This window comes from Lissotriton helveticus, chromosome 10 (assembly GCF_964261635.1).
Source record: "Lissotriton helveticus chromosome 10, aLisHel1.1, whole genome shotgun sequence".
Classification (NCBI taxonomy): domain Eukaryota; kingdom Metazoa; phylum Chordata; class Amphibia; order Caudata; family Salamandridae; genus Lissotriton; species Lissotriton helveticus.
In genome coordinates, this window is record NC_136071.1 from 667029156 (window position 1) to 667050677 (window position 21522).

The 21522-nt window shown below is 43.5% G+C and overlaps 1 protein-coding gene across 1 annotated transcript in view; it reads right to left on the reverse strand.

The window, feature by feature from the left end:
• The window catches only part of TTC21A (tetratricopeptide repeat domain 21A), a 465179-nt gene that overhangs the window by 187199 nt on the left and 256458 nt on the right, over nucleotides 1-21522 (reverse strand). The window contains exons 21-22 of the mRNA XM_078663200.1: nucleotides 21245-21355; nucleotides 4142-4223 (exon numbers count right to left, since the gene is read on the reverse strand). Coding sequence (XP_078519326.1) covers nucleotides 4142-4223; nucleotides 21245-21355 — 193 coding nt within the window. The remainder of the gene's footprint in view (nucleotides 1-4141; nucleotides 4224-21244; nucleotides 21356-21522) is intronic.

Here is a 21522-nt window from a genome sequence, read left to right on the forward strand (position 1 = left end):
CAATGGATTTCAACCGAAATCTTGACTGGAGGTGAATGTTTGATTTGTTCAGCATTCCATCCATCATCTGTTCATTGTAAGATTAAGGTAGCTGCAATGGTCAAATACCCAATTAACAGAGCGAAAAAAACAGGGCGGAGTAAGAGATATTGCGCCAACTTCACATTTGCTTTTTTGTGACATGTAAAACGGAACTATGAGAATGGTTTACAAATTATGCAATATTGTAATATTTATGCACTATTGCATCTAAGAATATAATGCTCCATTGAATTGTTGGTGTGTACTTGTTTCAATTTTACAATTTTAGTCAGAAATGTGTGGTACACTATCTATGACACCTCTGCCGGAGTAGCTACGGGGATAAGGACATGCACACACCATTCACAGAACACAAGCACTAAGATACATACATTTATACAAACACACACCCATGCACCAAACATTAAAAAAAACACATAGGCGGGAGGGAAAACTTTTTTTATTTTTAACCCCTTCCATGCTTGTGACGGAACCGTTCCGTCATCAGTCACGGCTGAGCTGTGCTGATGACGGAACGGTTCCGTCACGACCGCGCCCTGTTCTGGAATGTCCAGCACAGGGGCGGAATCGGCGCCGCACGGAAGCGGTTAACATCGTTTTATACAGCGCAAACTTGACCCAGTATCGGGTATCAGAGCGCCTTACATAGCACCAGTTATGTTAAATGAGGACACATTCATTTTTGTTAGGCATGGGGATATTAAGTGATTTGCCCAGAATCACAGGATGTTCAGCGTCATTCCCGAGACTCGAACCCGGTTCCCCATATTCGAGGTCAACCGGCCTAGCCGTTACACCAACTCCTCTCCCGTGGTTCCTGGCGGATTGGGATTGTTGCCTCCACTTTGTTATGTGTTAGCCAATGAGGGAAGGTGACAGGCCCCTAACAGTCACAGAGTGGGCTGGGGTCAGTGAGACTGCTGACCCCACCCCACTCTGTGATGAGGCATCAATGATGGACAGTCAGCCCTGGGCACTTCAGGTCCTAAACCTGAAGCACCCAGGTCTGAGCCTATCCGTGACGCGTCACTATTGGCATGAAGGGGAAGACCTCTACACGCTTTGCCGAGCTGAGGATGTCACACCCACAGGGCTGTGAAATCTTCAGTCCAGCAAAGTTCAGCTTAGGCAGCCAGGCGTATGCACATTTAGGGCATGTACAGTGCCTAGTTAGCTGGCCTGAACATATGAAGAGTGTATTTCAGGCTGACCTTTGCTCAGCTGAATAAAGTGGAGCTGCGTGGCTCCTACACCCTTATAGACGGGCTGTGCCTGGCAGAAGAGTTTGGCAATAATGTATTATACCAGAAGCATTGTCTTTTCATCAAGAGGACCATCAAGAGGACCATCCTGTAACTGATAGGATGTACACCTACATTCCAAACTTCACTCTGGAATGCAGCATTGAACAGACAACCTCAACTCTAGACCACTGACCTGCCTGACCGGATGGTACAATGTTATACGGATGCCTCAGAAAATGAATACAAGGCCACCTTAAGGGCCCAGATAGTATTGCTTTTTACTCCACTGATGTTGGCAGTGGCACCCATAATCTTTTCAAAGATGTCAAAGGTGAGGCGATGCATTGGGGGCATTTCCGTTCCAAGATGGCCACTCATTTAGGACCTGTTGCTGCATTAAACTTTGGCAGTCGTTATGAGAGCCATAAAAGTCTCAGCAAGTGCAATGCTGCAGAGTGGTATACCAGAATGACATGCTTTCTGCAGCTTTAGTAGGTGCTTGTGACTGTTCCTAATGGTGTGTCGCACAGGGTATGCAGGCAGTGCACAAAAGCCCACATGGGCAGTGACTGCACGACCTGATTTGGACCACGGTGTAAACGTCTTCCCCATTAGTTGTGATCACAGAGATTGACTCATTTGTTTTTCCAAATTCTTCCCAAACAGGCAGAAATCCATACATCCTGTCTGACTGTTTCAATGATGAATGATGTGTGGGCTGATTCAAATATGAATGTTCGAAAAACAAGCACTAATGGAGTGGGTCGGACCTATCATTCCTATCCCCATATATTACTATGCATCGATTGCCAAATAAAGCTCCCTCTGCAAGACCGAAAATGAAACAAGCGCACTGAACTTTGCCTGAAAATAATAGGAGCTCTGCCCAACGCACGGCATTATAGGAACCGATTTAAACACAATATGAACACTGAGCACTAAAGAGCTGTGGGAACACTGGCAGCAAACTGGAAGTCGTGGACACCAATAGCACACACAAGGACCTGTGATACAGGAGCTATCATCACATTTAGGCCACAAGGGCAGTTACATGGAAACACCAAGGCACTTGAAGTACAATGAATAAGGCCTGGACACATGAAACAGCCACTGATTATTGTGAGATGAATTGTATCTCTATACTAGGAGGAACACAAAGAGAGCGAGGAAGAACAAAGAAATGCGTCCTCTTCCCCTAATTGATAATAAATACAACAAGGCCGGACCTGTAAATGTATCCTTAGATTTGTCCGACTCATTGTCAAGCACTGGAGCACAAGAATCTAATGGATTTGTAAGAAGAACCCTCACCCACCAACCTGGTTGGTGGCATGCTTCATCATCAGGTTCCCAGCTCGGCTGCCGGGTGCGCCCCAGCTGTGCTTCGACGCCTGGATTACTGCGGAGCGTTTTTTTGGGGGGGGGGTCAGAAAACACTAAGATCTGGGCTAAGGGTCGCAATTGACAACCGTGGCCCCTATTTGTAGAGACACCATTGCAAGTGTTGGGTAGCCAGGCAGGCGCACCATTCTTGACAACAAGGACGAGAGGTTGCAAAACGTTTACAAGCACCAGCGAGAACAATGGGGAGAGAATGATGCAAAACTATACATGACACATTATAAGAAATAAAGACATTTTGCACATTTATTACAAGCTCCATTGACACTTACGGGAGCAGAGTGCTGCAGGCTTCTGTGAGAACTTGGGGGCATACTGCTGCAAATAAGTACAAGCTCCATTGGGTGGAAAGAATGTTGCTAGTGGTCACCAGTCCAATTAACACAATGGCACAGAATGTTATAAATTAATACAAACCCATTGAGCGGATTGGAGCAGAATGCTGCAAATGATTACAACACCAATTTAGAACAACAGGAACATAATATTGTGAATTATAAGAAAAACCTTCTAGAAGAAAATGGAGGGGCTGAACGTAACAAATGATGTTCAGACCCATTGAGATCAATGAAGCCAAATTTTGCATATGCATAGAAGTACTAGGTTGAACAATTAAAAGTCCTAGTTAGAGTGATGGGGCAACATCTGAATCTATGAAATGTCATATTAGTGTGAAATTCTATATTGGAGATTTTGTCAAAGGAAACTCAGTAGACAATAACTTCTTGTGCAGAAGAACTCCGGTATAACTCTAAATTGAGTTCACACGTACTGCCTCCACGTGTGTCTACATTACTTGATTTACCCTGCAACGTTATCCAGTGCACACTCATGCACTATATATGTTTTGTAGAAAGTCAGATAGTATCCTTTTTCATATGTAGTCTTGGTACGAAGCATCATTTTGTAAAACCTCCCTTACAATGCTTGTAAAATTATTTAAATTGTCACAAATGCCGCAGTGTCATTGTGAATAAAACAGGATTGCTTTTGCATACGTTACAATAATCAATTTCTTTAAAGTCCAAGAGTACAAAAAAGCTAATACTTTGACTTTTCATTGGTTTACATTCCAGCCCTAAAACCACGGATTTGAGCAAGGTCTACGGACATAGACAGGTGTACTGGGTCCAGTGTGCAGGCACAAGCATTCGGGTGCAGTCACTTATTTAGGTAGTTGTTGTAAAGTGTATCTTGTGACTGACGCCTTTGGCTTGCAAGCTAGTAAACAAGCAAAACGCCTTATGTCATGGCTGACTGTTCCAACAGACAGTGCTGCAGTCTGTAAAATGTGCTGACACTTCCAGCAGGCAATGGTTGAAGGGGCTGATCCATTGCCTCTCTCTGTGTGTGATTATGATGTGTTGACTTCAAAAGCTCTGACGAATTATCCAGTTTATCACAAATACCCAACTTTATGACAAGTGTGATTATAAACAGAAACTGAAAGGTACCTGGTGCCTTTTGCAATATTTTTTGGTAAAGCTGTATGGCGTTTTCATATTCCTGTTTCCGAAACATAATATCTGCAATCATCTAAAAGAAAATAGACATTTTCATAAAGTTGAATAATATTAATTTAACTGTTTTCAATCACCTTTCTTCTTCCAATAGGACATGCCTTGGCAAGTTGGTACGGTGATTCAATTTTTAATTTTTATTTAATGCATATGCCAAGAAAATAAAATGAAGAACACAAGTGCATCCTAAATATGGTGGCCATGCAATTGTATTAGAGTTTTACATTTAAAGTGAAAATTAACTAGCATATATAATTTTAATGCAACAGTAATGTTACTTGAGAGCAGGACAGGTGTATTTAGAACAGGTGTAGAAACCGTTTCTAGTTTTAATGCACATAACCGGAAATTTTAAACCTTTTTGTGGCAAAAAAAAGATACTATTTATTGGATCTCTTTATCTTCAAGACATAGCTTAATTACATTTGGACAATTAAAAAAGGATAAAGATCAGAAAGAAAAAAGCATTGGCTCACCATCCTTGCAACTACAATGCACTTCCTACTCAATGCAAAAGAGCCAATAGATGGCGTCAACTAATACACGGACCCCTTTGTGTATGCAGTGGTGGGCAGAAGCAAAATGTGAATGACAGATGAACGGACCAATAAATGAAAAGGGCTGTCCCAAAGACCCTTTATTTATATACGTATAGAAGCATGTTTTTTGTTAATTTATGACGGTTTTATTACATGAGGTTGCAAGACATTTAAAGCAGTCTCTAGCATTGACCTAAAAAAATCAATAAACATTTACTAAACAAAAAAAAAAAGAGGTTTTGAACATGATGGAAAGGCTCCTCATCTTAATGGGCTAGATGTATGATCACCGTATATCAATTTTTTTACAAATTGCTAATTGGAAATTGCTACCACTAATGTAAAAAAAGGGGATATTTAGCCCCTATTTCTTACATAGCGATTAATAGTGGGTCCCAAGTAGATTCACCTCATGAATATTAATGAGGTAGGTTGCAATTTGTGACCTACTATGATTCGCTGCCATCACAGGGATGGTGGCCTGCTGGGCTCAGCAGACCACCATGACTGTGATTGCTTTTAAATAAATCAATATTTTTTTTAATGCAGTCCATTTATCTTAAAGGAAAATGGGATGTGTTTAAAAAGACAAACATGAAATGTTTAAGTTTCATTTTTTAAGAGTATGCAGTGGTACCTTGGACCACTGCCTGCTCTTAAAAATATTTTTTCAACTATTCTCAAAGGAAAAGGGGTCCCTTGGGGGAGCCTTCCAACTTGCGTATGGATTACCACCAACTTTGAGTTAGCGGTAAAGTGTGAATGTTTTGGACCGAATTTCGGTCAGAAAACATTCGTACATACCAATGCAAATCGGTATTTGGAAGGGACGCCCTATACAGGCCTTTTCCAAATACTGATTCGCAAATGCAAATTGCAATCCGGTAACAGGTTACCGTAATGCAAAAGGACTTTGTACATTTGAAAATGCCTTTTTGCAATCAGAAACGGCCCGATTATGTCAATCAGGCCGTTTACGACCACAAAAAGGCTTTGCACTTCTAGCCCTTAGATCGAGAAATAAGATGGCCTCACGAGCTTTCTGTAACTGCTCACTTAATGACAATCACTTAATAAGTAGATTTTTTGGTACTCAAGAACCCTGGCTGGGAGGAGATGTGAAAGGTCAGAGCTCCTATAGAACAGTTGGATGACTCAGTGTACAAGTCAACTAAGAGATGAACCAAGTTTTTTTTAAAAATCGATGTAAGATCACAAACCCTGTGTGAAAATGTAAATCATTTTTCACAAAAGTGTACCAAATGTATGTAGGACAATATAGCAGGAATTACTGTCTCTCGTTCACGCAGGCATTCTTTTGTTATTCATATAAGTGAAAAATTGTGCATCACGTAAGTGTGTTTGGACACACCACGTGCATAGCAGGCTATGATGTGTTCTCACATTATAAAAATGCCACCACTTGTCCAGTAGCTTCACCTCCCGGCTATTTCAAACAAACTTTTAAATAGTGTGCTTTTAATCGTTTTTTAATATAGAATAGAATGCAACGAAAATAAATCCAACAAAGTACACACATAGGGGCTTATTAGGATAGCGGATTTTCCGCATCCTCTGGGCCGGCGGAAGCCACCGCCGGCCCGGAGGATGCGGAAAATCCACTGCGGACCCACCAAAGACCCACCGCCACATTAGGATGGCTGGTGGGTCCTGGTTTCCGTCCGCTGCTTTTCCGCCGCGGTTGGCTTACAACCGCGGCGGAAAAGCTCTAATATGGTGACGGTGTCTCTCAGACACCGTCAGCCAGATTAGGATGGGATGTGAAACATGCTTTTCCGCGGCGGCTTTTCCGCCGTGGAAAAGCATGTGTAACTTCGCTGCGGGGGCCCGTTGCGGGCCCCCTAGGTGAAGGGGGTGGGGGTGCACATGGGGGGTACCTATGGTACCCCCCTGCATTTGTATGCGGAAAGCGGCAGGCACCGCGCGGTGCCTGCCTCTTTCTGCATACAAATGCAACACCTGCATTTTTTACATTGCTGCGGGTGCAGCTTGAAGCCGCACCCGCCGCAATGTAAGTAATAGAGGATGTGACCGCCAGGGTGACGGTCACATCCTAATCGTACAGGAGGGAACGCCGCAGCCCATGCAGACGTTCCCTCCTCCTCAGTGATCGCGGACGGACTTTCGTCCGTCCGCGATCATAATCGGCCCCATAGTTTGTCAGAGCTAATACGCCCACAAGCAGTCTTCTCGAGCCTTTGTAGGCAGGTTTGTATACATTTTTATGGGAATTTTAAATCACAGGTGTTGTCATTTTCTGGCAGGCAGCCAGAGCTAGAAGACGCCCGCTTACATAGACTGTGCTTGTTTGGTCCATCGCTTTCAACCATTGGCTTTCCTTCACAAGCCTTTTCAGCCATTGACTTGCGATTTTCTGAATCACATTTTGGATCAGCCCTGTGTACTTACCACCGTCACCTAATGCTATTGGCTGTTTGGATGCATCCTTCCACCATTTCGCGAGCGATAGTAGTGAAATGTAAGAGGGTCTACTTTACAACTATGGCCCTCTCTATCCGCTCCTGCTGGCTCCCTCTCATGTGTATCAATCTAATGTGCTAATACTGTAAATGTTAGGACAATAAAGCCATGCATATTATCTTTCCAATACTAGTTACTTGTTAATAAGAACACAGTAATACCTGAACCACTTGACAAAGGACGAACTGTCTCAGGTTCTCCTTTTTGATGGTAAAACGTCATTGCTATTTTCCATGTATGAGTCCTGGGTAGCTGATGTTGGGGAAAGGTAAAAAAGAAAGTGTGCCAGGGGAGATAAAGATGGGGAGGAAGATTTTTGGACGGACGAAAGGACAGAAGAATGTAAGCCCCACACACTTCGCCTTTGGACAATAACTGTAAATAATTGTAATACACGTTTGCCAATTTGCAAGCCACAGAAACAGCCAGTGCGATAGTTCAGTGGGTCAATAGTCCTCTTTGGGGGGGCGTGGCTTGGCGCCGTGGGTGATGGCGGCAACTGCGTGAGGCTCCGACGAGGCACCGGGAGACTTCCTTCTCCCAGCACGCTGTTCCTGTGCTGAGCCCCAATCTTGCCGTCGGAATTCCTCCGACATGCGGTGGCACCTTTGAGGAATTATTCTGGACGTCAGAGGCGGAGATAACTGCAACTTTGCTCGTAAGGGCGCTCCGGTGTTCGAGGCCGCCATCTTGCGGTTTCTGCCACGGAGCGCTCCTCAGGTGACGGCGTATATGGTGTGCCCGCCCAGCTTCAGCATGCCTGCCGAAATACCCTCGGACCACGTATTCAGCCCTTTTAAGGTACACGCTGCTGTCTCGCCTAATTAGCGCTCATACCGGCAATTGAATATCTTTCCACACAGCGCGGCCGCCTTTTTATGCGCTTTGGAATTTTCTTAATTGCATAGCGGTATGTTTCCTTCGCTATACCTCCGCCTCAAGGCTTGACTCCTCACTACTGATTTCATCGTCTGGTTGTCTGCTGAAACGACTTCTATGCCTCAATTCTCGTTTTACTGCAAACAGGATTAGTAGATTGCTTACTATCCTCACCAGTCGATGTATTTCCCTGAGATTTACTTCAGCATTACAGTTCTTCTTACTTGGGACTTTTTTTTTTTTTTTTTTTTTTTTTCAAGTCGCAGATACTCCATTCTTGCTTGCTTCTTTTTTTCATGATGTCATGGTAATATACCTCAGCTTCGTGATGTGGTTATTTTTTTTTTCCTTCATGCTGTTCTCCATTCACAATGCAGTGCTTCATGTATTTCAACGCATCCTTTAACTTACCTTTGTGATGCACTTGAATACAGGTTTTCACTTTTCTGTGCGACATACTCCCTGTCTGCAGTGTTATTTCCATTGACTTACCTCATCAGTACTAGAATTGGCTATACCTGCCGGTGCTCCCTCTTTAATTCCTTCAGGCTTAATTCCTCATATTTGGGATTGTTGTCTACTGCCTTTACTTTCTATCCTTTTCATGGGAAAACAACAACTCATGTCTCGCTCCTCCTCCAAAGCGTCTACAAGGGTGGCTTTCATTAAGAACTCCAAAGTTTTTTCTGCTCTCTCCCAATTGAAAGACTCTCTTTCACCTTCAGGTTCGGAGGAACTCATGGAAACGCCTTCCCCTGCACTTTCGGGGAAAACGGCTGCCAAGCGGTTAAAAAAAAATCCACTTTCCCCGCCTAAATCATCCTCTCCTGTATCCATGGAGCTGCTTTTGGAAGAAATACGCTCATTTCGCCCTTTTCTCGAGGAAATTGGAACTCTTCGCCCCTTCATGGAGGAAACAAATGCCAAGCTCCAAGTTCTCACAGAAAATTGGTCTCAAATTGACACAAGAGTCTCGTCGGTGGAAACTTCTGTTGCATCTCTCCAGGAATCACAGACTAAAGTTACATATCTAACCTCACAAGTAGGAGCACTTCAAAAGCAGGTGGAGGAGTTAGAAAACAGAGGCAGGCGTAATAATCTTCGCATCTACGGCCTTGCGGAAAATCTTGAAGGGTCTGACCCGATTGCCTTTTTTCAATCATTCCTCCCTAAGCTGCTTCATTTACCGCGGGATACGTCTCTCAATATCCAACGTGCGCATCGTCTGGGCCGTGTACCCACATCCCTCTCCATGGCTCAAAGGCCAAGGGGTGTTATTCTCTATTTCCTGGAGTACACCGACCTTTTGAAGGTTCTGGCAGCGGCTAAGGCTCTTCCCAAACTGACTTGGCTTGATTCTCCAATATTCTTCGCTCAGGACTATGCCAAAGCCACTGCTAACCGTAGGAAAGCTTTCCTCAGCATGAGAGAGGTCCTGCGAGCCATGGGTGCCCGGTATGGCTTGTATCACCCGTGTCTGTTCAAAGTCACCTACAATAACAAAACCACCACCTATGAGGATCCAGTGAGACTACAAAGTTTCATCAACGCCCATCGTACCTCTACTATGGATACCTCCGGTCCTTCATCTTCTTCTCCTGGCTGATTCCTCGCACTACACGCTTGTTTGGAGACTTATCCTCTTTCACTGTTGTGCTGTTGTTCGCCTCATGCCTTAGGCTGATTGTCTGGTTCTGTTAGCTGTTCTGTTAGCTGCTTTTTGAACTATTCGTAAGTTCTGTTGTTCTGGTGTCCCTCTTGTTTGAAGTTCTTGTTTATATGCTTGTTTTTTTGTTTTGTTTTTTTCTTCTCCGTATGATGACATTTTCAACTATGCTCGTTTTTCATTTTGTATTCCCTCTCAGCTTTTCCTCGTATTTGTTTCCACAGGAACCTGTTGATCCCTGATGACTTCTCCCTGATTCCTTGCCGGATGTCCTCGGTTGTGTTGCCTTCCCTACCTGGCTCCTCCCCCCCTCATCCTCTTCTCGTATTCTCCCTTAGTAGGTATGTTATCCTCATGTTTTTTGTACCCTTTTTGTTTCCTGTCCCACTTCGTTTTCCCTTCCTTTCTCAATGTACTTCCTGTTTTCCTTTTTGATGCTGTTCTCTTATTTTCAGGTTTTCTTCAATCCTTTCACACTTTGTTTTATTTTTCACTCTTTTTTCTCTCTTCGTCCTTCCGTACCTTTTCCTTATCTCTCACCTCTCACTCATCGTTTTTGGACCTTTCTCCTATCTTTGCTTTCATTCTTCTTGTACATTTCTTCCTTATGTCCCATCTCACTTCTATTCTTCTACTTCCTCCTCTGATCACTTACTTTTCTGATTCTAATATCTTCTTTTTATTCTCCTTGTTATTCCTAGGATGCATTGCTAAGTTTATGTATGCTTTTATTTATACACTATGTCTTTAAATTTGGTTTCATGGAATGTTAAGGGTATTAATTCACCTGTTAAGCGACAACGTATTTTATCTCACTTAGCTAAGTTGAATACTGATATTGCATTTCTTCAAGAAACCCACCTATCGGACACAGAATCTGATAAACTCAAAAGAGGTTGGGTGGGTGATGTCTTCTTTTCACAGGGCGATGGGAAACGTAATGGTGTTGCCATTCTTTGCCGTAAATCACTCCCTTTATTGGTTATTTCTCAAGAATCTGATACTAATGGCAGATGGACTCATGTCAGACTATCACTTAGAGGTGTTCCAATCTCTCTCCTTAATGTCTATGGTCCCACGACGGGTGACCCCCTTTTTTGGGCTGCCCTCTCTCCCCGTATCACTCAATTTATGGATGATAATTTCATTCTTGCAGGTGATTGCAATCACCCCTTTGACCCTTTTTTGGACAGGAAATCTGATGCTACTTATATTCCCACAAGGCCCCACAAATTGTTCACCCAAGCTATTTCGCAACATAAGCTCGTTGACTCTTGGCGTTTATGCAACCCAACTGTGCAAGAGTTTACCTTTTACTCCCCCCATCATCGTTCTCAGTCACGGCTTGATTATATTTTTGTTTCACATGCCCTTTCTCAAACTTTGCAGGCGGCGGAAATTGGTCCAATTTTACTTTCGGATCATGCCCCTGTCCTGATTAGTCTTGAAGTTTTACCCAAAACTGAAGGTCCTAAGAGATGGCGTTTTAATAATGCTCTCCTTCTGGATCCAAATTTTGATGAATTCTTCCTGTTTAATGATGTCCCACCTATTTCGAAACATACCCTTTGGGATGCATTTAAAGCAGCTGCACGGGATTTCATTATTAACTTTGTTGCTAAAAAACGTAGATCTGCCCGTCAATTCACCAACACCCTCCTTCAGGACATTAAGAGACTGAAACACGCCTATTTTACCTCACACTCCTCGGATAGTCTGACATCTCTAGTTGCTGCCAAACTTAAATTTAATGAGAAATCTACTGAGGATGCTTCTTTATATTTACTTAAATCTAGTGCCAAATTTTATGGTGGTCGAAACAAAGCCGGGAAGATTCTTGCTAATTACTTAAAGGTCAAACAAAATAAAATAAACATTGAATCGATATATGATGATGATGCCCATTTGCATCATAAAGATGCTGACATTCTTGCTACCTTCTCACATTTCTATGAGTCCCTATACACCTCAGATACACCCTCCTCCCCTCAGACTCTTACTCACTTTTTTTCTACCATTCAGGTCCCTCCTTCTTTTCCTCTAGATCTCTCCTCCTTACAATCTGAAACCTCGCAAAAAGAGCTACTTGATGCCCTAAACCGTTTAAAACTGAACAAAGCACCTGGTCCTGACGGATTCACTGTCGAATTCTATCTTCATTTTTCCAAGCTTCTTATTCCAAAACTTCACTCCCTTCTCCATTCATTTGTTGATTTGGGTAATTCTTCCGGTACTTTTTCTGATGCCCATATTTGTCTGATTCCCAAGCCAGGGAAGGATGTCCAGTACTGTAAGAATTACAGACCTATTTCCCTAGTCAACATAGATTATAAAATATTCGCCAAATTACTAGCACTTAGATTGGATCATCTGCTCCCTGATTTGCTCGGAGCTGAACAATCAGGTTTTGTTAAAGGTCGTTATATTACGGATAATACTAGACTCTTATTTAACGTTCTGACAAAATCCTCGCATCTCCAATCTCCCCTTGCAGCCATTGCCTTGGATGCTGAAAAGGCATTTGATAGGGTTGAATGGCCCTATCTTTTCCACACCCTCAACTGGTTTGGTTTTGGCCCCAAATTTATTTCCCTAATTTCGCTGTTATACTCTCACCCACGTGCTGCAGTTTTCGCAAACGGCCAAGTCTCTCCTTACTTTGATCTCGGTCGCGGGGTACGTCAAGGATGTCCTCTTTCGCCCTTCCTTTTCAACTTGGCCCTAGAACCTTTTTTGTCTAAAATCCGTCAAAATCCTAATATTCATGGCTTTCATTGTCATGACCTTTCCATTAAATTGGCTGCTTATGCTGAGGATATTTTGCTATTCATCTCTAACCCTGCTGACTCTATTCCCGCTTTTTTGTCGGAAGTTCACCATTACTCCTCCGTCTCCGGATACAAGCTTAATAATGATAAGTGCGAAATTCTGCCTTTGACAATGTTCACCTTTAAACAAGATTTTCATGCCTCAAACTTTACTTGGAGTCCTTCCAATATTAAATATTTAGGTTTGCATATCACTCCCTCGATCCCTGATACAGTTTCCCTTTGTTTAACCAAATGCATCCAGAAATTGTCTGATCTTACTGCTAGATGGCACCCTCTTTACTTGTCCTGGTGGGGTCGTCTAGACACGATCAAAATGATGCTTTCCCCTGTTATTCTGTATACCTTATCTACTATTCCCGTTGCTATTCCGGCTAAATTCATTAAAAAAATCAATTCCATTCTCTCTTCTTTTCTTTGGAGTAAACGTAAATCCAGAATGTCTTTGGCTCGGCTCATTCGTCCTACTTCTGAGGGTGGAGTTAATTTTCCAGATTTTTCTGCTTATCATAAGGCCTTTCTGTTACGTCAATCCTCTTTCTGGTTACAAGACCCTGATTCTCCCTGTCCCTTATGGACCAAGGTAGAGCGCCTCTTTCTCTCCCCTTTCTCTTTTGCCGAATGTATCTCCTTTTCACGCAAGCCTGCCTCACTTCTCACTCCTATTCATAAGCTTACTTTTAAACTTCTCCTCCCTTCCAACCCTCCGCCCCCTGTTTGCATTGCTGATTTCCTCTCCTCTACTATTTGGCATAACAAATATCTTCTAATTCGAGGTAAGCCCGTACTTTGGAAATCTTGGAGAACTAAAGGGTTGCTTTGGATCTCACAATTGTTCTCCGACTCCGTCTTTATGCCTTTTCACACCCTTCGTCTCACCTTTCAACTACCTCTCTCTTCTCTTCCCCAGTATCTCCTTCTTAAAGCATCGGTTCTGGACACATACAATAAACTTCCCCATTCTCGTCCTCTTGTACCCACTCCTGATCCTCTCACTCACCTCCACTCTACTTTACTTACCTATCCAAAAGCTGCCCACCTCTACAAACATCTTCAGTTACGCCCTCGCCCTAGACTCAAAAGCAAAGTAGAGGAGCAATGGGAGACTGACCTTTCCTTATCCTGGCCTACCTCCACTTGGGATAAGATCTGGTCGAAACTTCGCAAATCCTCGAGAGCTGCCTCCCTGACGCAATCCCTTTTCTTCATTTATAACCGTTTACTTCACACTCCATCTTCCCTTCATAAACGTTTTCCCAATACACCAGATACTTGTTGGTCATGTGCTTCCCCGAATGCCACTTTGTTTCACATGCTGTTCCTATGCAAGAATGTTCATGCCTTCTGGTTACAAGTGTGGGCTCAAATCAATGTTATTTTGTCAACTGCTATTCCATTTTCACACGCTCATGTTTTTCTAGGAAGCCTTTCTCCATGTTGGGAGCATACTGACCTTCATATTCGTATTGTTGATTTGTTGTTAGCGGTTGCCTTTCAGCAAATTACAGTCAATTGGAAATCTACGTCAACTATTACGTTTAAGGCCTGGTGGTATAATGTGTGTCATAACCATAGACTGGATACTGCCTTTGTTTTTCCTCCACAAATGGCTACTAAGCGTGCTGAGCTATGGCTTCCTATCACTTCGTATTTAGATAATTGTACTGCTCGTTCTTTCCGTCCTACTCCTGCCCAGCAGGAAGTTCCTAAACCCCCCTGATACCCTTCTCATTTCTCTTTTGTTAGCTAATTCAATTCATTGCATTGTTCTATTTGCATTTTCTCGCATTGCATATTTCTGGTATTTTGTATTCCTGATTTTCCATGATTTGTTTTTATACCATGCATTACTTCTTTCCCATTGTTTTGCTCCTATATTCTTTTATTATTTTTTCCATCGTATAACTCCCCTTCCCTTTTCTCCCCCCCTCTCCTTTCCCTACGGTACCTGTTCATTTTTGTACTTTACCATGCCTTTCTTCCAATAAAATTCTTTGAACTGAAAAAAGTGTTAAAATAAACATATTACGTGCCATAAAAAAAAAAATAAAAAAAAAAATAGTCCTCTTTGGAAAACTGTAAGAAATTTTAAGGCAAAAATGTAGCTGAGGTTAATACAGCTCTTCATACTTTTATAGGTTGATAAAATAAGTACCACGAAGGTGGGTATTAACACTAATTAGAGACAGTACAATTTAACAGTAGGTTGTAGTAACAAGGGGATTGTAAATTACAATGATGGTGTCTATGTGAGCTAATTACAGATTTCAGTTAGTCTGGCTAGATTTAGAAATTTGTTAAGCATAAGCTTCTACTCCACGTTCAGTGTTTCACACAGTGAGTTTCATAGGCTAAGACCTTTAAAAAGTTATGAAGGCTTCCTACTAGGGGTGTGTAAGTCACTTGATTTGCTTTACTGTAATTATGCAAAATGATGGGGAAAATACATGGTAATATGTGGAACGATGTTTAATACGAATCTGCCATTTAGCGCTAGATTTTAGTGTGAAATGCGTCCTAGCATCTTTTTAGATGAAAGAGGATACATTTTGAGCTACAAAATGAAAAAAACAATAGCCATGAACAACAGCCACTTGCGTTCTGGTTGGTTGCATTGTTCCTGCCTTCCTATGCTTTAACTTTGCGGCGAACTGCAGCGTAATTACATGATGTGGCATCATTTCCGGAATTTGGTGTAACGCAATATTCCCAAAATTACAAAAATTATGCCAGCAAAATTTAAATTTCACCCAAGCCTAGTTCTTAGCCAGGCCTCTGGCGCCACACAGCTTTGAGATCAATAGATAGTTCTTTTGCGCTTCTTTTTCAGGACAAAGGTAGAAAGTGAGGGGATGGATTATACAGATGTCCCCTGTCTCAGGCAATTATGCACTGATGATATTTCGCTCCATTACCTACAGCTGTGGACCCCAACATAATCATTACTGGAACCTGGCGACCCCACTGAATCATTATTGTAAACGGGGACGCCACTGCGTCTTTATTGGAAGCCAGGGAATCTGCCCTAAGCATTTTCAATCATATGACTCACAAAACAATACAAGAAAAATGCACAAACAAGCATTCAACAAACAAGATACAAAAGATGAAATATTTTATTTAATTGTATAAACAAATATTTAAAAAATCTAAATATTAATGTAAAGGATAACGCCTTTCTAAATTCAATTGAGGCCACACTGTTTGATGCACTTGCATTGATCCCATGACTCAATCTGAGGATATTACGTTATAGCCTCCAATTCCAAACTCCTTCACATTTCGAGAGAGATTTACATTTTCAATTCTATATCTCGCTACTTTATTTACATACACATTATTAATGTGTTAATAGTGTGTACTTTCCTAACCAATCACGGATCCCCTGAATATGCTTCATGCACCCCCAGGGTTCCCTGGAACACTGAACTACACAACTGAAAGGTGCAAAAATGACACTTGCACTAGCAAATGCAAAACGTTAATTTATACCTAGTCAGCACAAATGTGTTTGCACGGTGCAGCTGGTGAAAATCACTGCTAAATTTTAATGGCACAAAAGTGCTTGACACCTATAAGTTCTATTTAAAAAAATGCAGGAATTTCACCTATTTTTTATTGCCCTTGTGGATTGAAATTTAGTCTGATCTGCTGCTCAGTCGGTGGGCTCTATAATTACTTTAATGTATAAGTTACAATGGTAGGTTCCTGACGCACTCCTAAATGTGCAGAAAGAGGGATACCTGTTTTAAAGGGTATTTCGCCTGCATTCCTCCCTTTTTAAAATCTGTGGTAAGCTGATGCGGAAATGGTGGAACTGTCGCACTTTTGCACCCACTTATCCGGGATGGAAAAAACGTTCATCCCTCCGAATTACCAACAGTTGGGTTGTTGTAAGTTGTTTAAGGGTTAGGTTTGAAGTCGAGTTAACTAAGGGAATTACTTGACTTCAATTAGCTGCCTCCTAATGAAGGAATTTCATATATGACTACATAACAGCAACATGACAATAGTGATGCTATAGCTCCTCAGAGCATTTCAGGACTCTCGCGCTCCTTGCGCTGTGCTGTAGGCGCGCTTGGTATTTTAAATTACCCGTTTTTGTATCTTGGTTTATTTTTATTTCTGTATCCCCTGATTTTATGTACTTGGTATTCTCCCACTTACCCGTACTATAATTGATTGATCACCGCTGTTTTAGCGGGTCCGGTCCTGGGGCTTCCGATTTTTGCGAGAATCGGCCGACTTCTTCTAGTAGAGGGGACGTTTCTTGGGCGCCATTTTGAGCGCTCTAATGCTCCGGTAGCCACGCGGTCAGCCTACTTAAGGCGGAATCTTCTTGGGGTCAGCCTGGACAAGATACCCTAGCTCCTCAGAGCATTTCAGGACTCTTGCACTCCTTGCGCTGTGCTGTAGGCGCGCTTGGTATTTTAAATTACCCGTTTTTGTATCTTGGTTTATTTTTATTTCTGTATCCCCTGATTTTATGTACTTGGTATTCTCCCACTTACCCGCACTATAATTGATTGATCACCGCGGTTTTAGCGGGTCCGGTCCTGGGGCTTCCGATTTTTGCGAGAATCGGCCGACATCTTGCTAGTAGAGGGGACGTTTCTTGGGCGCCATTTTGAGCGCTCTAGTGCTCCGGTAGCCACGCGGTCTGCCTACTTAAACCAGTCTGCCTAGCGCACAACGGTAGCGCGCAGTGAGCGCGCCTTCTTCGCGCCTGAGTCGTGCCAGAGTCCTGCCCGTCTGCGCCCGTCAGGGCTAAGGAAGCGCCGGGCGCCAGAGACTCTGCACATTTCATCGATGGTAGTTATGTACTCTAGGGCGGACCTCCTTAGGCTACGGAGCCTCTCTATACCTTGTAAACATGCACCCCTTGATCCACTTTGTGGCCCTTCTCTGTGCCCTTGTGGTAAGCTGTCGCTTCCTGTTCATACTCCCATCTCAGCTCACATGGTGCATCCTTCTTTGGGTGATGCCCCGGTAGTCGCCCCTCCCATAATCTCTCTGTCCCCTTGTGACTTAAAAATCTGGCATCTTAATGTCAGATCTCTAGCCAAGCATCATCAGGCCATTTTAGACTTGCTATCTGATGAGACTCCCGATATTTTATTCATGACCGAGACATGGTTAAATGATGAGGTCATGGCTGTGCCAAATCTAGCACTCCCCTCGGAATATTCTATTTTCACGCACAATCGAAACTCAAGGGGAGGGGGGATTGCTATGGCAATTAAATCATGCTACCCCTGTACCTGGAAAATTCTGGACATAGCTGGCTGTGAAAGTGCATATTTTTGCATCACGATCAGCCATCATTTCACTATGTCTGGTTTGCTGATTTATAGACCACCAGGTAGTGATGTGTCTTTTAAGAAAGCTCTCCCAGAATTCGCAAGCTCTCTTGCACTGGGGTCGGCTAATTTCAGCATTATCGGGGACTTAAATCTTTATTTTGACACTCCCCACACCCCAGCAATTAGTAGCATTCTCGCGGACCTGGAGGCACTCCAGCTTTCCCAGTTGGTCACTCACCCTACCCACGGGGGGGGGGGGCATATTCTGGACCCGATATTCACAAACTTGACTGTGGCTAAGGTCCTCCTGCCAAGACCTATAGCTTGGACTGATCATCATCTGATAGAGCTCCATGTCACAATCAAGGATCGTCCTTTTAAAGTATCAGATAGAGTCATTCTTAGGCGTCCCTGGAAGAAACTCAAATTAGCTGACTTCCATCATCTCCTCGGTGGTTTCCCGTTAGGCTCTTTTGAGGGTGTCGAGTCTGGCTACGACCTTTTTTGTGAATGGGTCACTAAAGCCCTTGACTCCTTGATTCCTGCAGCTTGGAGCAAGAGTCGCTTGTTAGAACCTAGCCCTTGGTATAATGACTCTCTTCGGCTTTTAAAGATATTGTGTAAGCAAGCGGAAAGAGCTTGGCGTAAGACCTATGAGGCTGGGCAAAAAACCTATTATTTAGCAAAAGTAAAGAGCTATCATAGAGCTATTTGTAGGGCAAGGGCAGCCTATTACTCTCATGAATTCAATATTAGCTCTAATCCCACGAAGTTGATCTTCAAAGTGTTAAAAGATCTTACGGCCAACAGAGTACCTGTGGCTGAGATCTGTTCACTTTCACACTGTGAAGATCTTGCGGCCTTCTTCGTGGAAAAAGTGTCCAATATATATCGCTCTTTCCCTAGTACTAGTCTGACAATGGAGGATCAGTGCTCCATTCCTAGTGCTAACCTGGCCCTATCCACACTTCCTGACTTATCGGAGGAGGAGTTTGACAAACTGGTAGCCAAAGTCAAATCCGGGTCACCTGCGGATCCCCTTAGACCAGCGCAATTTAAAGAATCAGCCTCACTATGCCTACCCCCTATACGCCAACTTATAAATCTATCTTTTTCCTCGGGCATAATTCCTCCCAAATGGAAACAAGCTTATGTCACTCCCATCTTGAAAAAACCTGCACTGGACCCTCTCAAACTGGAGAACTATTGACCCATCTCCCTTCTCCCTTGGGTCGCGAAGGTAGCAGAAGCCCATGTTAATGGCACTCTGTCTAACCATCTTCAGTCTGCTAACATTCTGGACCCTTCGCAGAATGGTTTTCGTGCTGGTCACAGTACCGAGACCGCACTTCTTTCCATGACAGAACATCTGCGCTCCGTGTTGGACTCGGGTCAAACTGCGGCACTGGTACTACTCGACCTCAGTGCCGCGTTCGACACAGTATCGCACGCAATACTTCTGCAGCGGTTGGGAGAAGCTGGTGTTAATGGTGTGGCACTTGACTGGTTTCGGTCGTTTCTCACCAATCGCACCTTTAAGGTCGCTACACCACCATTCGAGTCGAAACCCTATACCATTGAGCAGGGAGTCCCGCAGGGTTCGGCACTTAGCCCCACTTTGTTGAATCTTTATGTGCAGCCGCTGGCTGCTGTCGCCAAGCGTTGGGACCTGACTATGGTCTCTTACGCTGACGACACGCAGCTGGCGGTCGCACTTAGTGGGGATTCCGACCCTGAGGCTACCAGATTTCGTGAGGGTCTCAGTGCAGTGGCAGGATGGATGACGGCCAATTGCTTACAGCTTAACGCTAAAAAGACCGAGGTCTTGATCGTGGGCAAGCAGAGCAATCTTTGGGGCGACAAATGGTGGCCGTTAGAACTGGGCCCTATTCCCACTCCGGCAGCTGAGGTGAAAAATCTGGGGGTGTGGCTAGACACCTCCCTTAGCTTTTCCATCCATACAAAAAAAGTAGCAGCCACCTGCTTTGGGATCTTACGCGGTCTTAGGCCGATTCTGAAATTTTTTGACGCCCCTACTCGACAGCTGATAATTCAGGCTGCCATACTATCTAGACTCGATTATGCGAGTTCACTTTTGCTCGGAGCTAACCTGGCGGAAAATACCAGGTTGCAGCGCGTTCAGAACGCGGCTGCCAGGGCTCTGGTTGGCCTTCCTAGATTTTGTTAGGCCAAAGAAAGTATCCGTAAGCTTCACTGGCTACCCCTGATTCAGAGGATTGAATTCAAGACTTTATGTCTATCTTTTAAAATTCTGAAACAATCTTCGCCTCAGATACTGGAGCATCTTATTACTCCTTATGCTCCTTCTCGGCAGCTGAGGTCATTCGGGCAAAATTTGGCCGTTGTTCCACGTTTTAAGAGAAGTAGAGCAGGTGGTCGTTCTTTCAGAGTGTTGGCACCCAAGCTGTGGAACTCTCTTCCTGCCCATATTCGCGCCTTGGATGAGTTACTGGCATTTAGGAGAGCCGTTAAGACCTTCATCTTTCCCATTGGTTCTTAGGGTTTCTCTGCTTGGTTTCTTTTCTCGCCCTGACTGAGTTGTGTTTCTTTTCCAGATACAGCGCCGGGATGCCCCTTTGCTGGGGCAGCTGTGTGCTTTAAAAATGGAAATAACATAACATAACATACTGTCAAATACATAGGTGCGTTGAGATCAGTGGCAGCTCCTCCACTAAGGTGGAGTAGCGTCGCCCCACTGCTCTCAGAGCAGTGGAAAAGGAAAAAATAAAATGATAATAACAAGGTTACCATTTTATTTTTCGTTGCTGCTGGGCTGGGTTAGAGCGGGTCGAGGCTGGGCTGGTGGCTCAGGGAGGAGGAGTGAACTGTGTACACTAAGTGCACATGACCAATTGGCCAGCTGTCTTGGCCTCATCAAACCGCCATGCATACTTTGCATGTTCCCCACCAGAATGCATCACATAGCCTGGTGGAGCACATACCCAAGCCCCCAGTCCCCATCTGAGGGCCAATCCACTGTGCTCAGACCAATCACAATGCTGCATTGCAGTGTTGTGATTGGCTATGGGGAGCCTATTTGCTTCCAGTCTCTTCAGGAGAGACAGAGGCAGCCCGCGGATCGAGGAGGTAAGTGTTTTAAAAAAAATAGTTTTTGTTCCCCCGCCCTGTTCCCTGTCACCCGTCACTGGTTGAGATTAGTGCTGTCATTCCAGGGAAATTAGCAAATCTTAGGTATGCAGAAGCACCAAATCCACACAAACACAAGTATCTACTCCCATTGTATATTATTCATATAATGGTCTATCATGTCCACAACAAGATTGACTTGCACATCTTACCATTGAAGCATCATCTTTGCTTTGGTCATACTGAAGGAGAACTGTACATTGTTCATTACAAGACTCCATGTCTTCCCGTATCAAGAACAGCCGTGCTAACTCCAGCATCACCTAATAAAACAAAATTAACAAAAGCTGACTAACTTGCAATGTAATCAATCATGTTCTAATGTTAATTTCAATAAAGTTCAATTGCATTCCTTTTCTATGAAGCATTTTTGCTCCAAGAGTTTAAAAGCCAAAAGCATGTCATTAAGTTCAGAGGCTTGTGTAAGTAA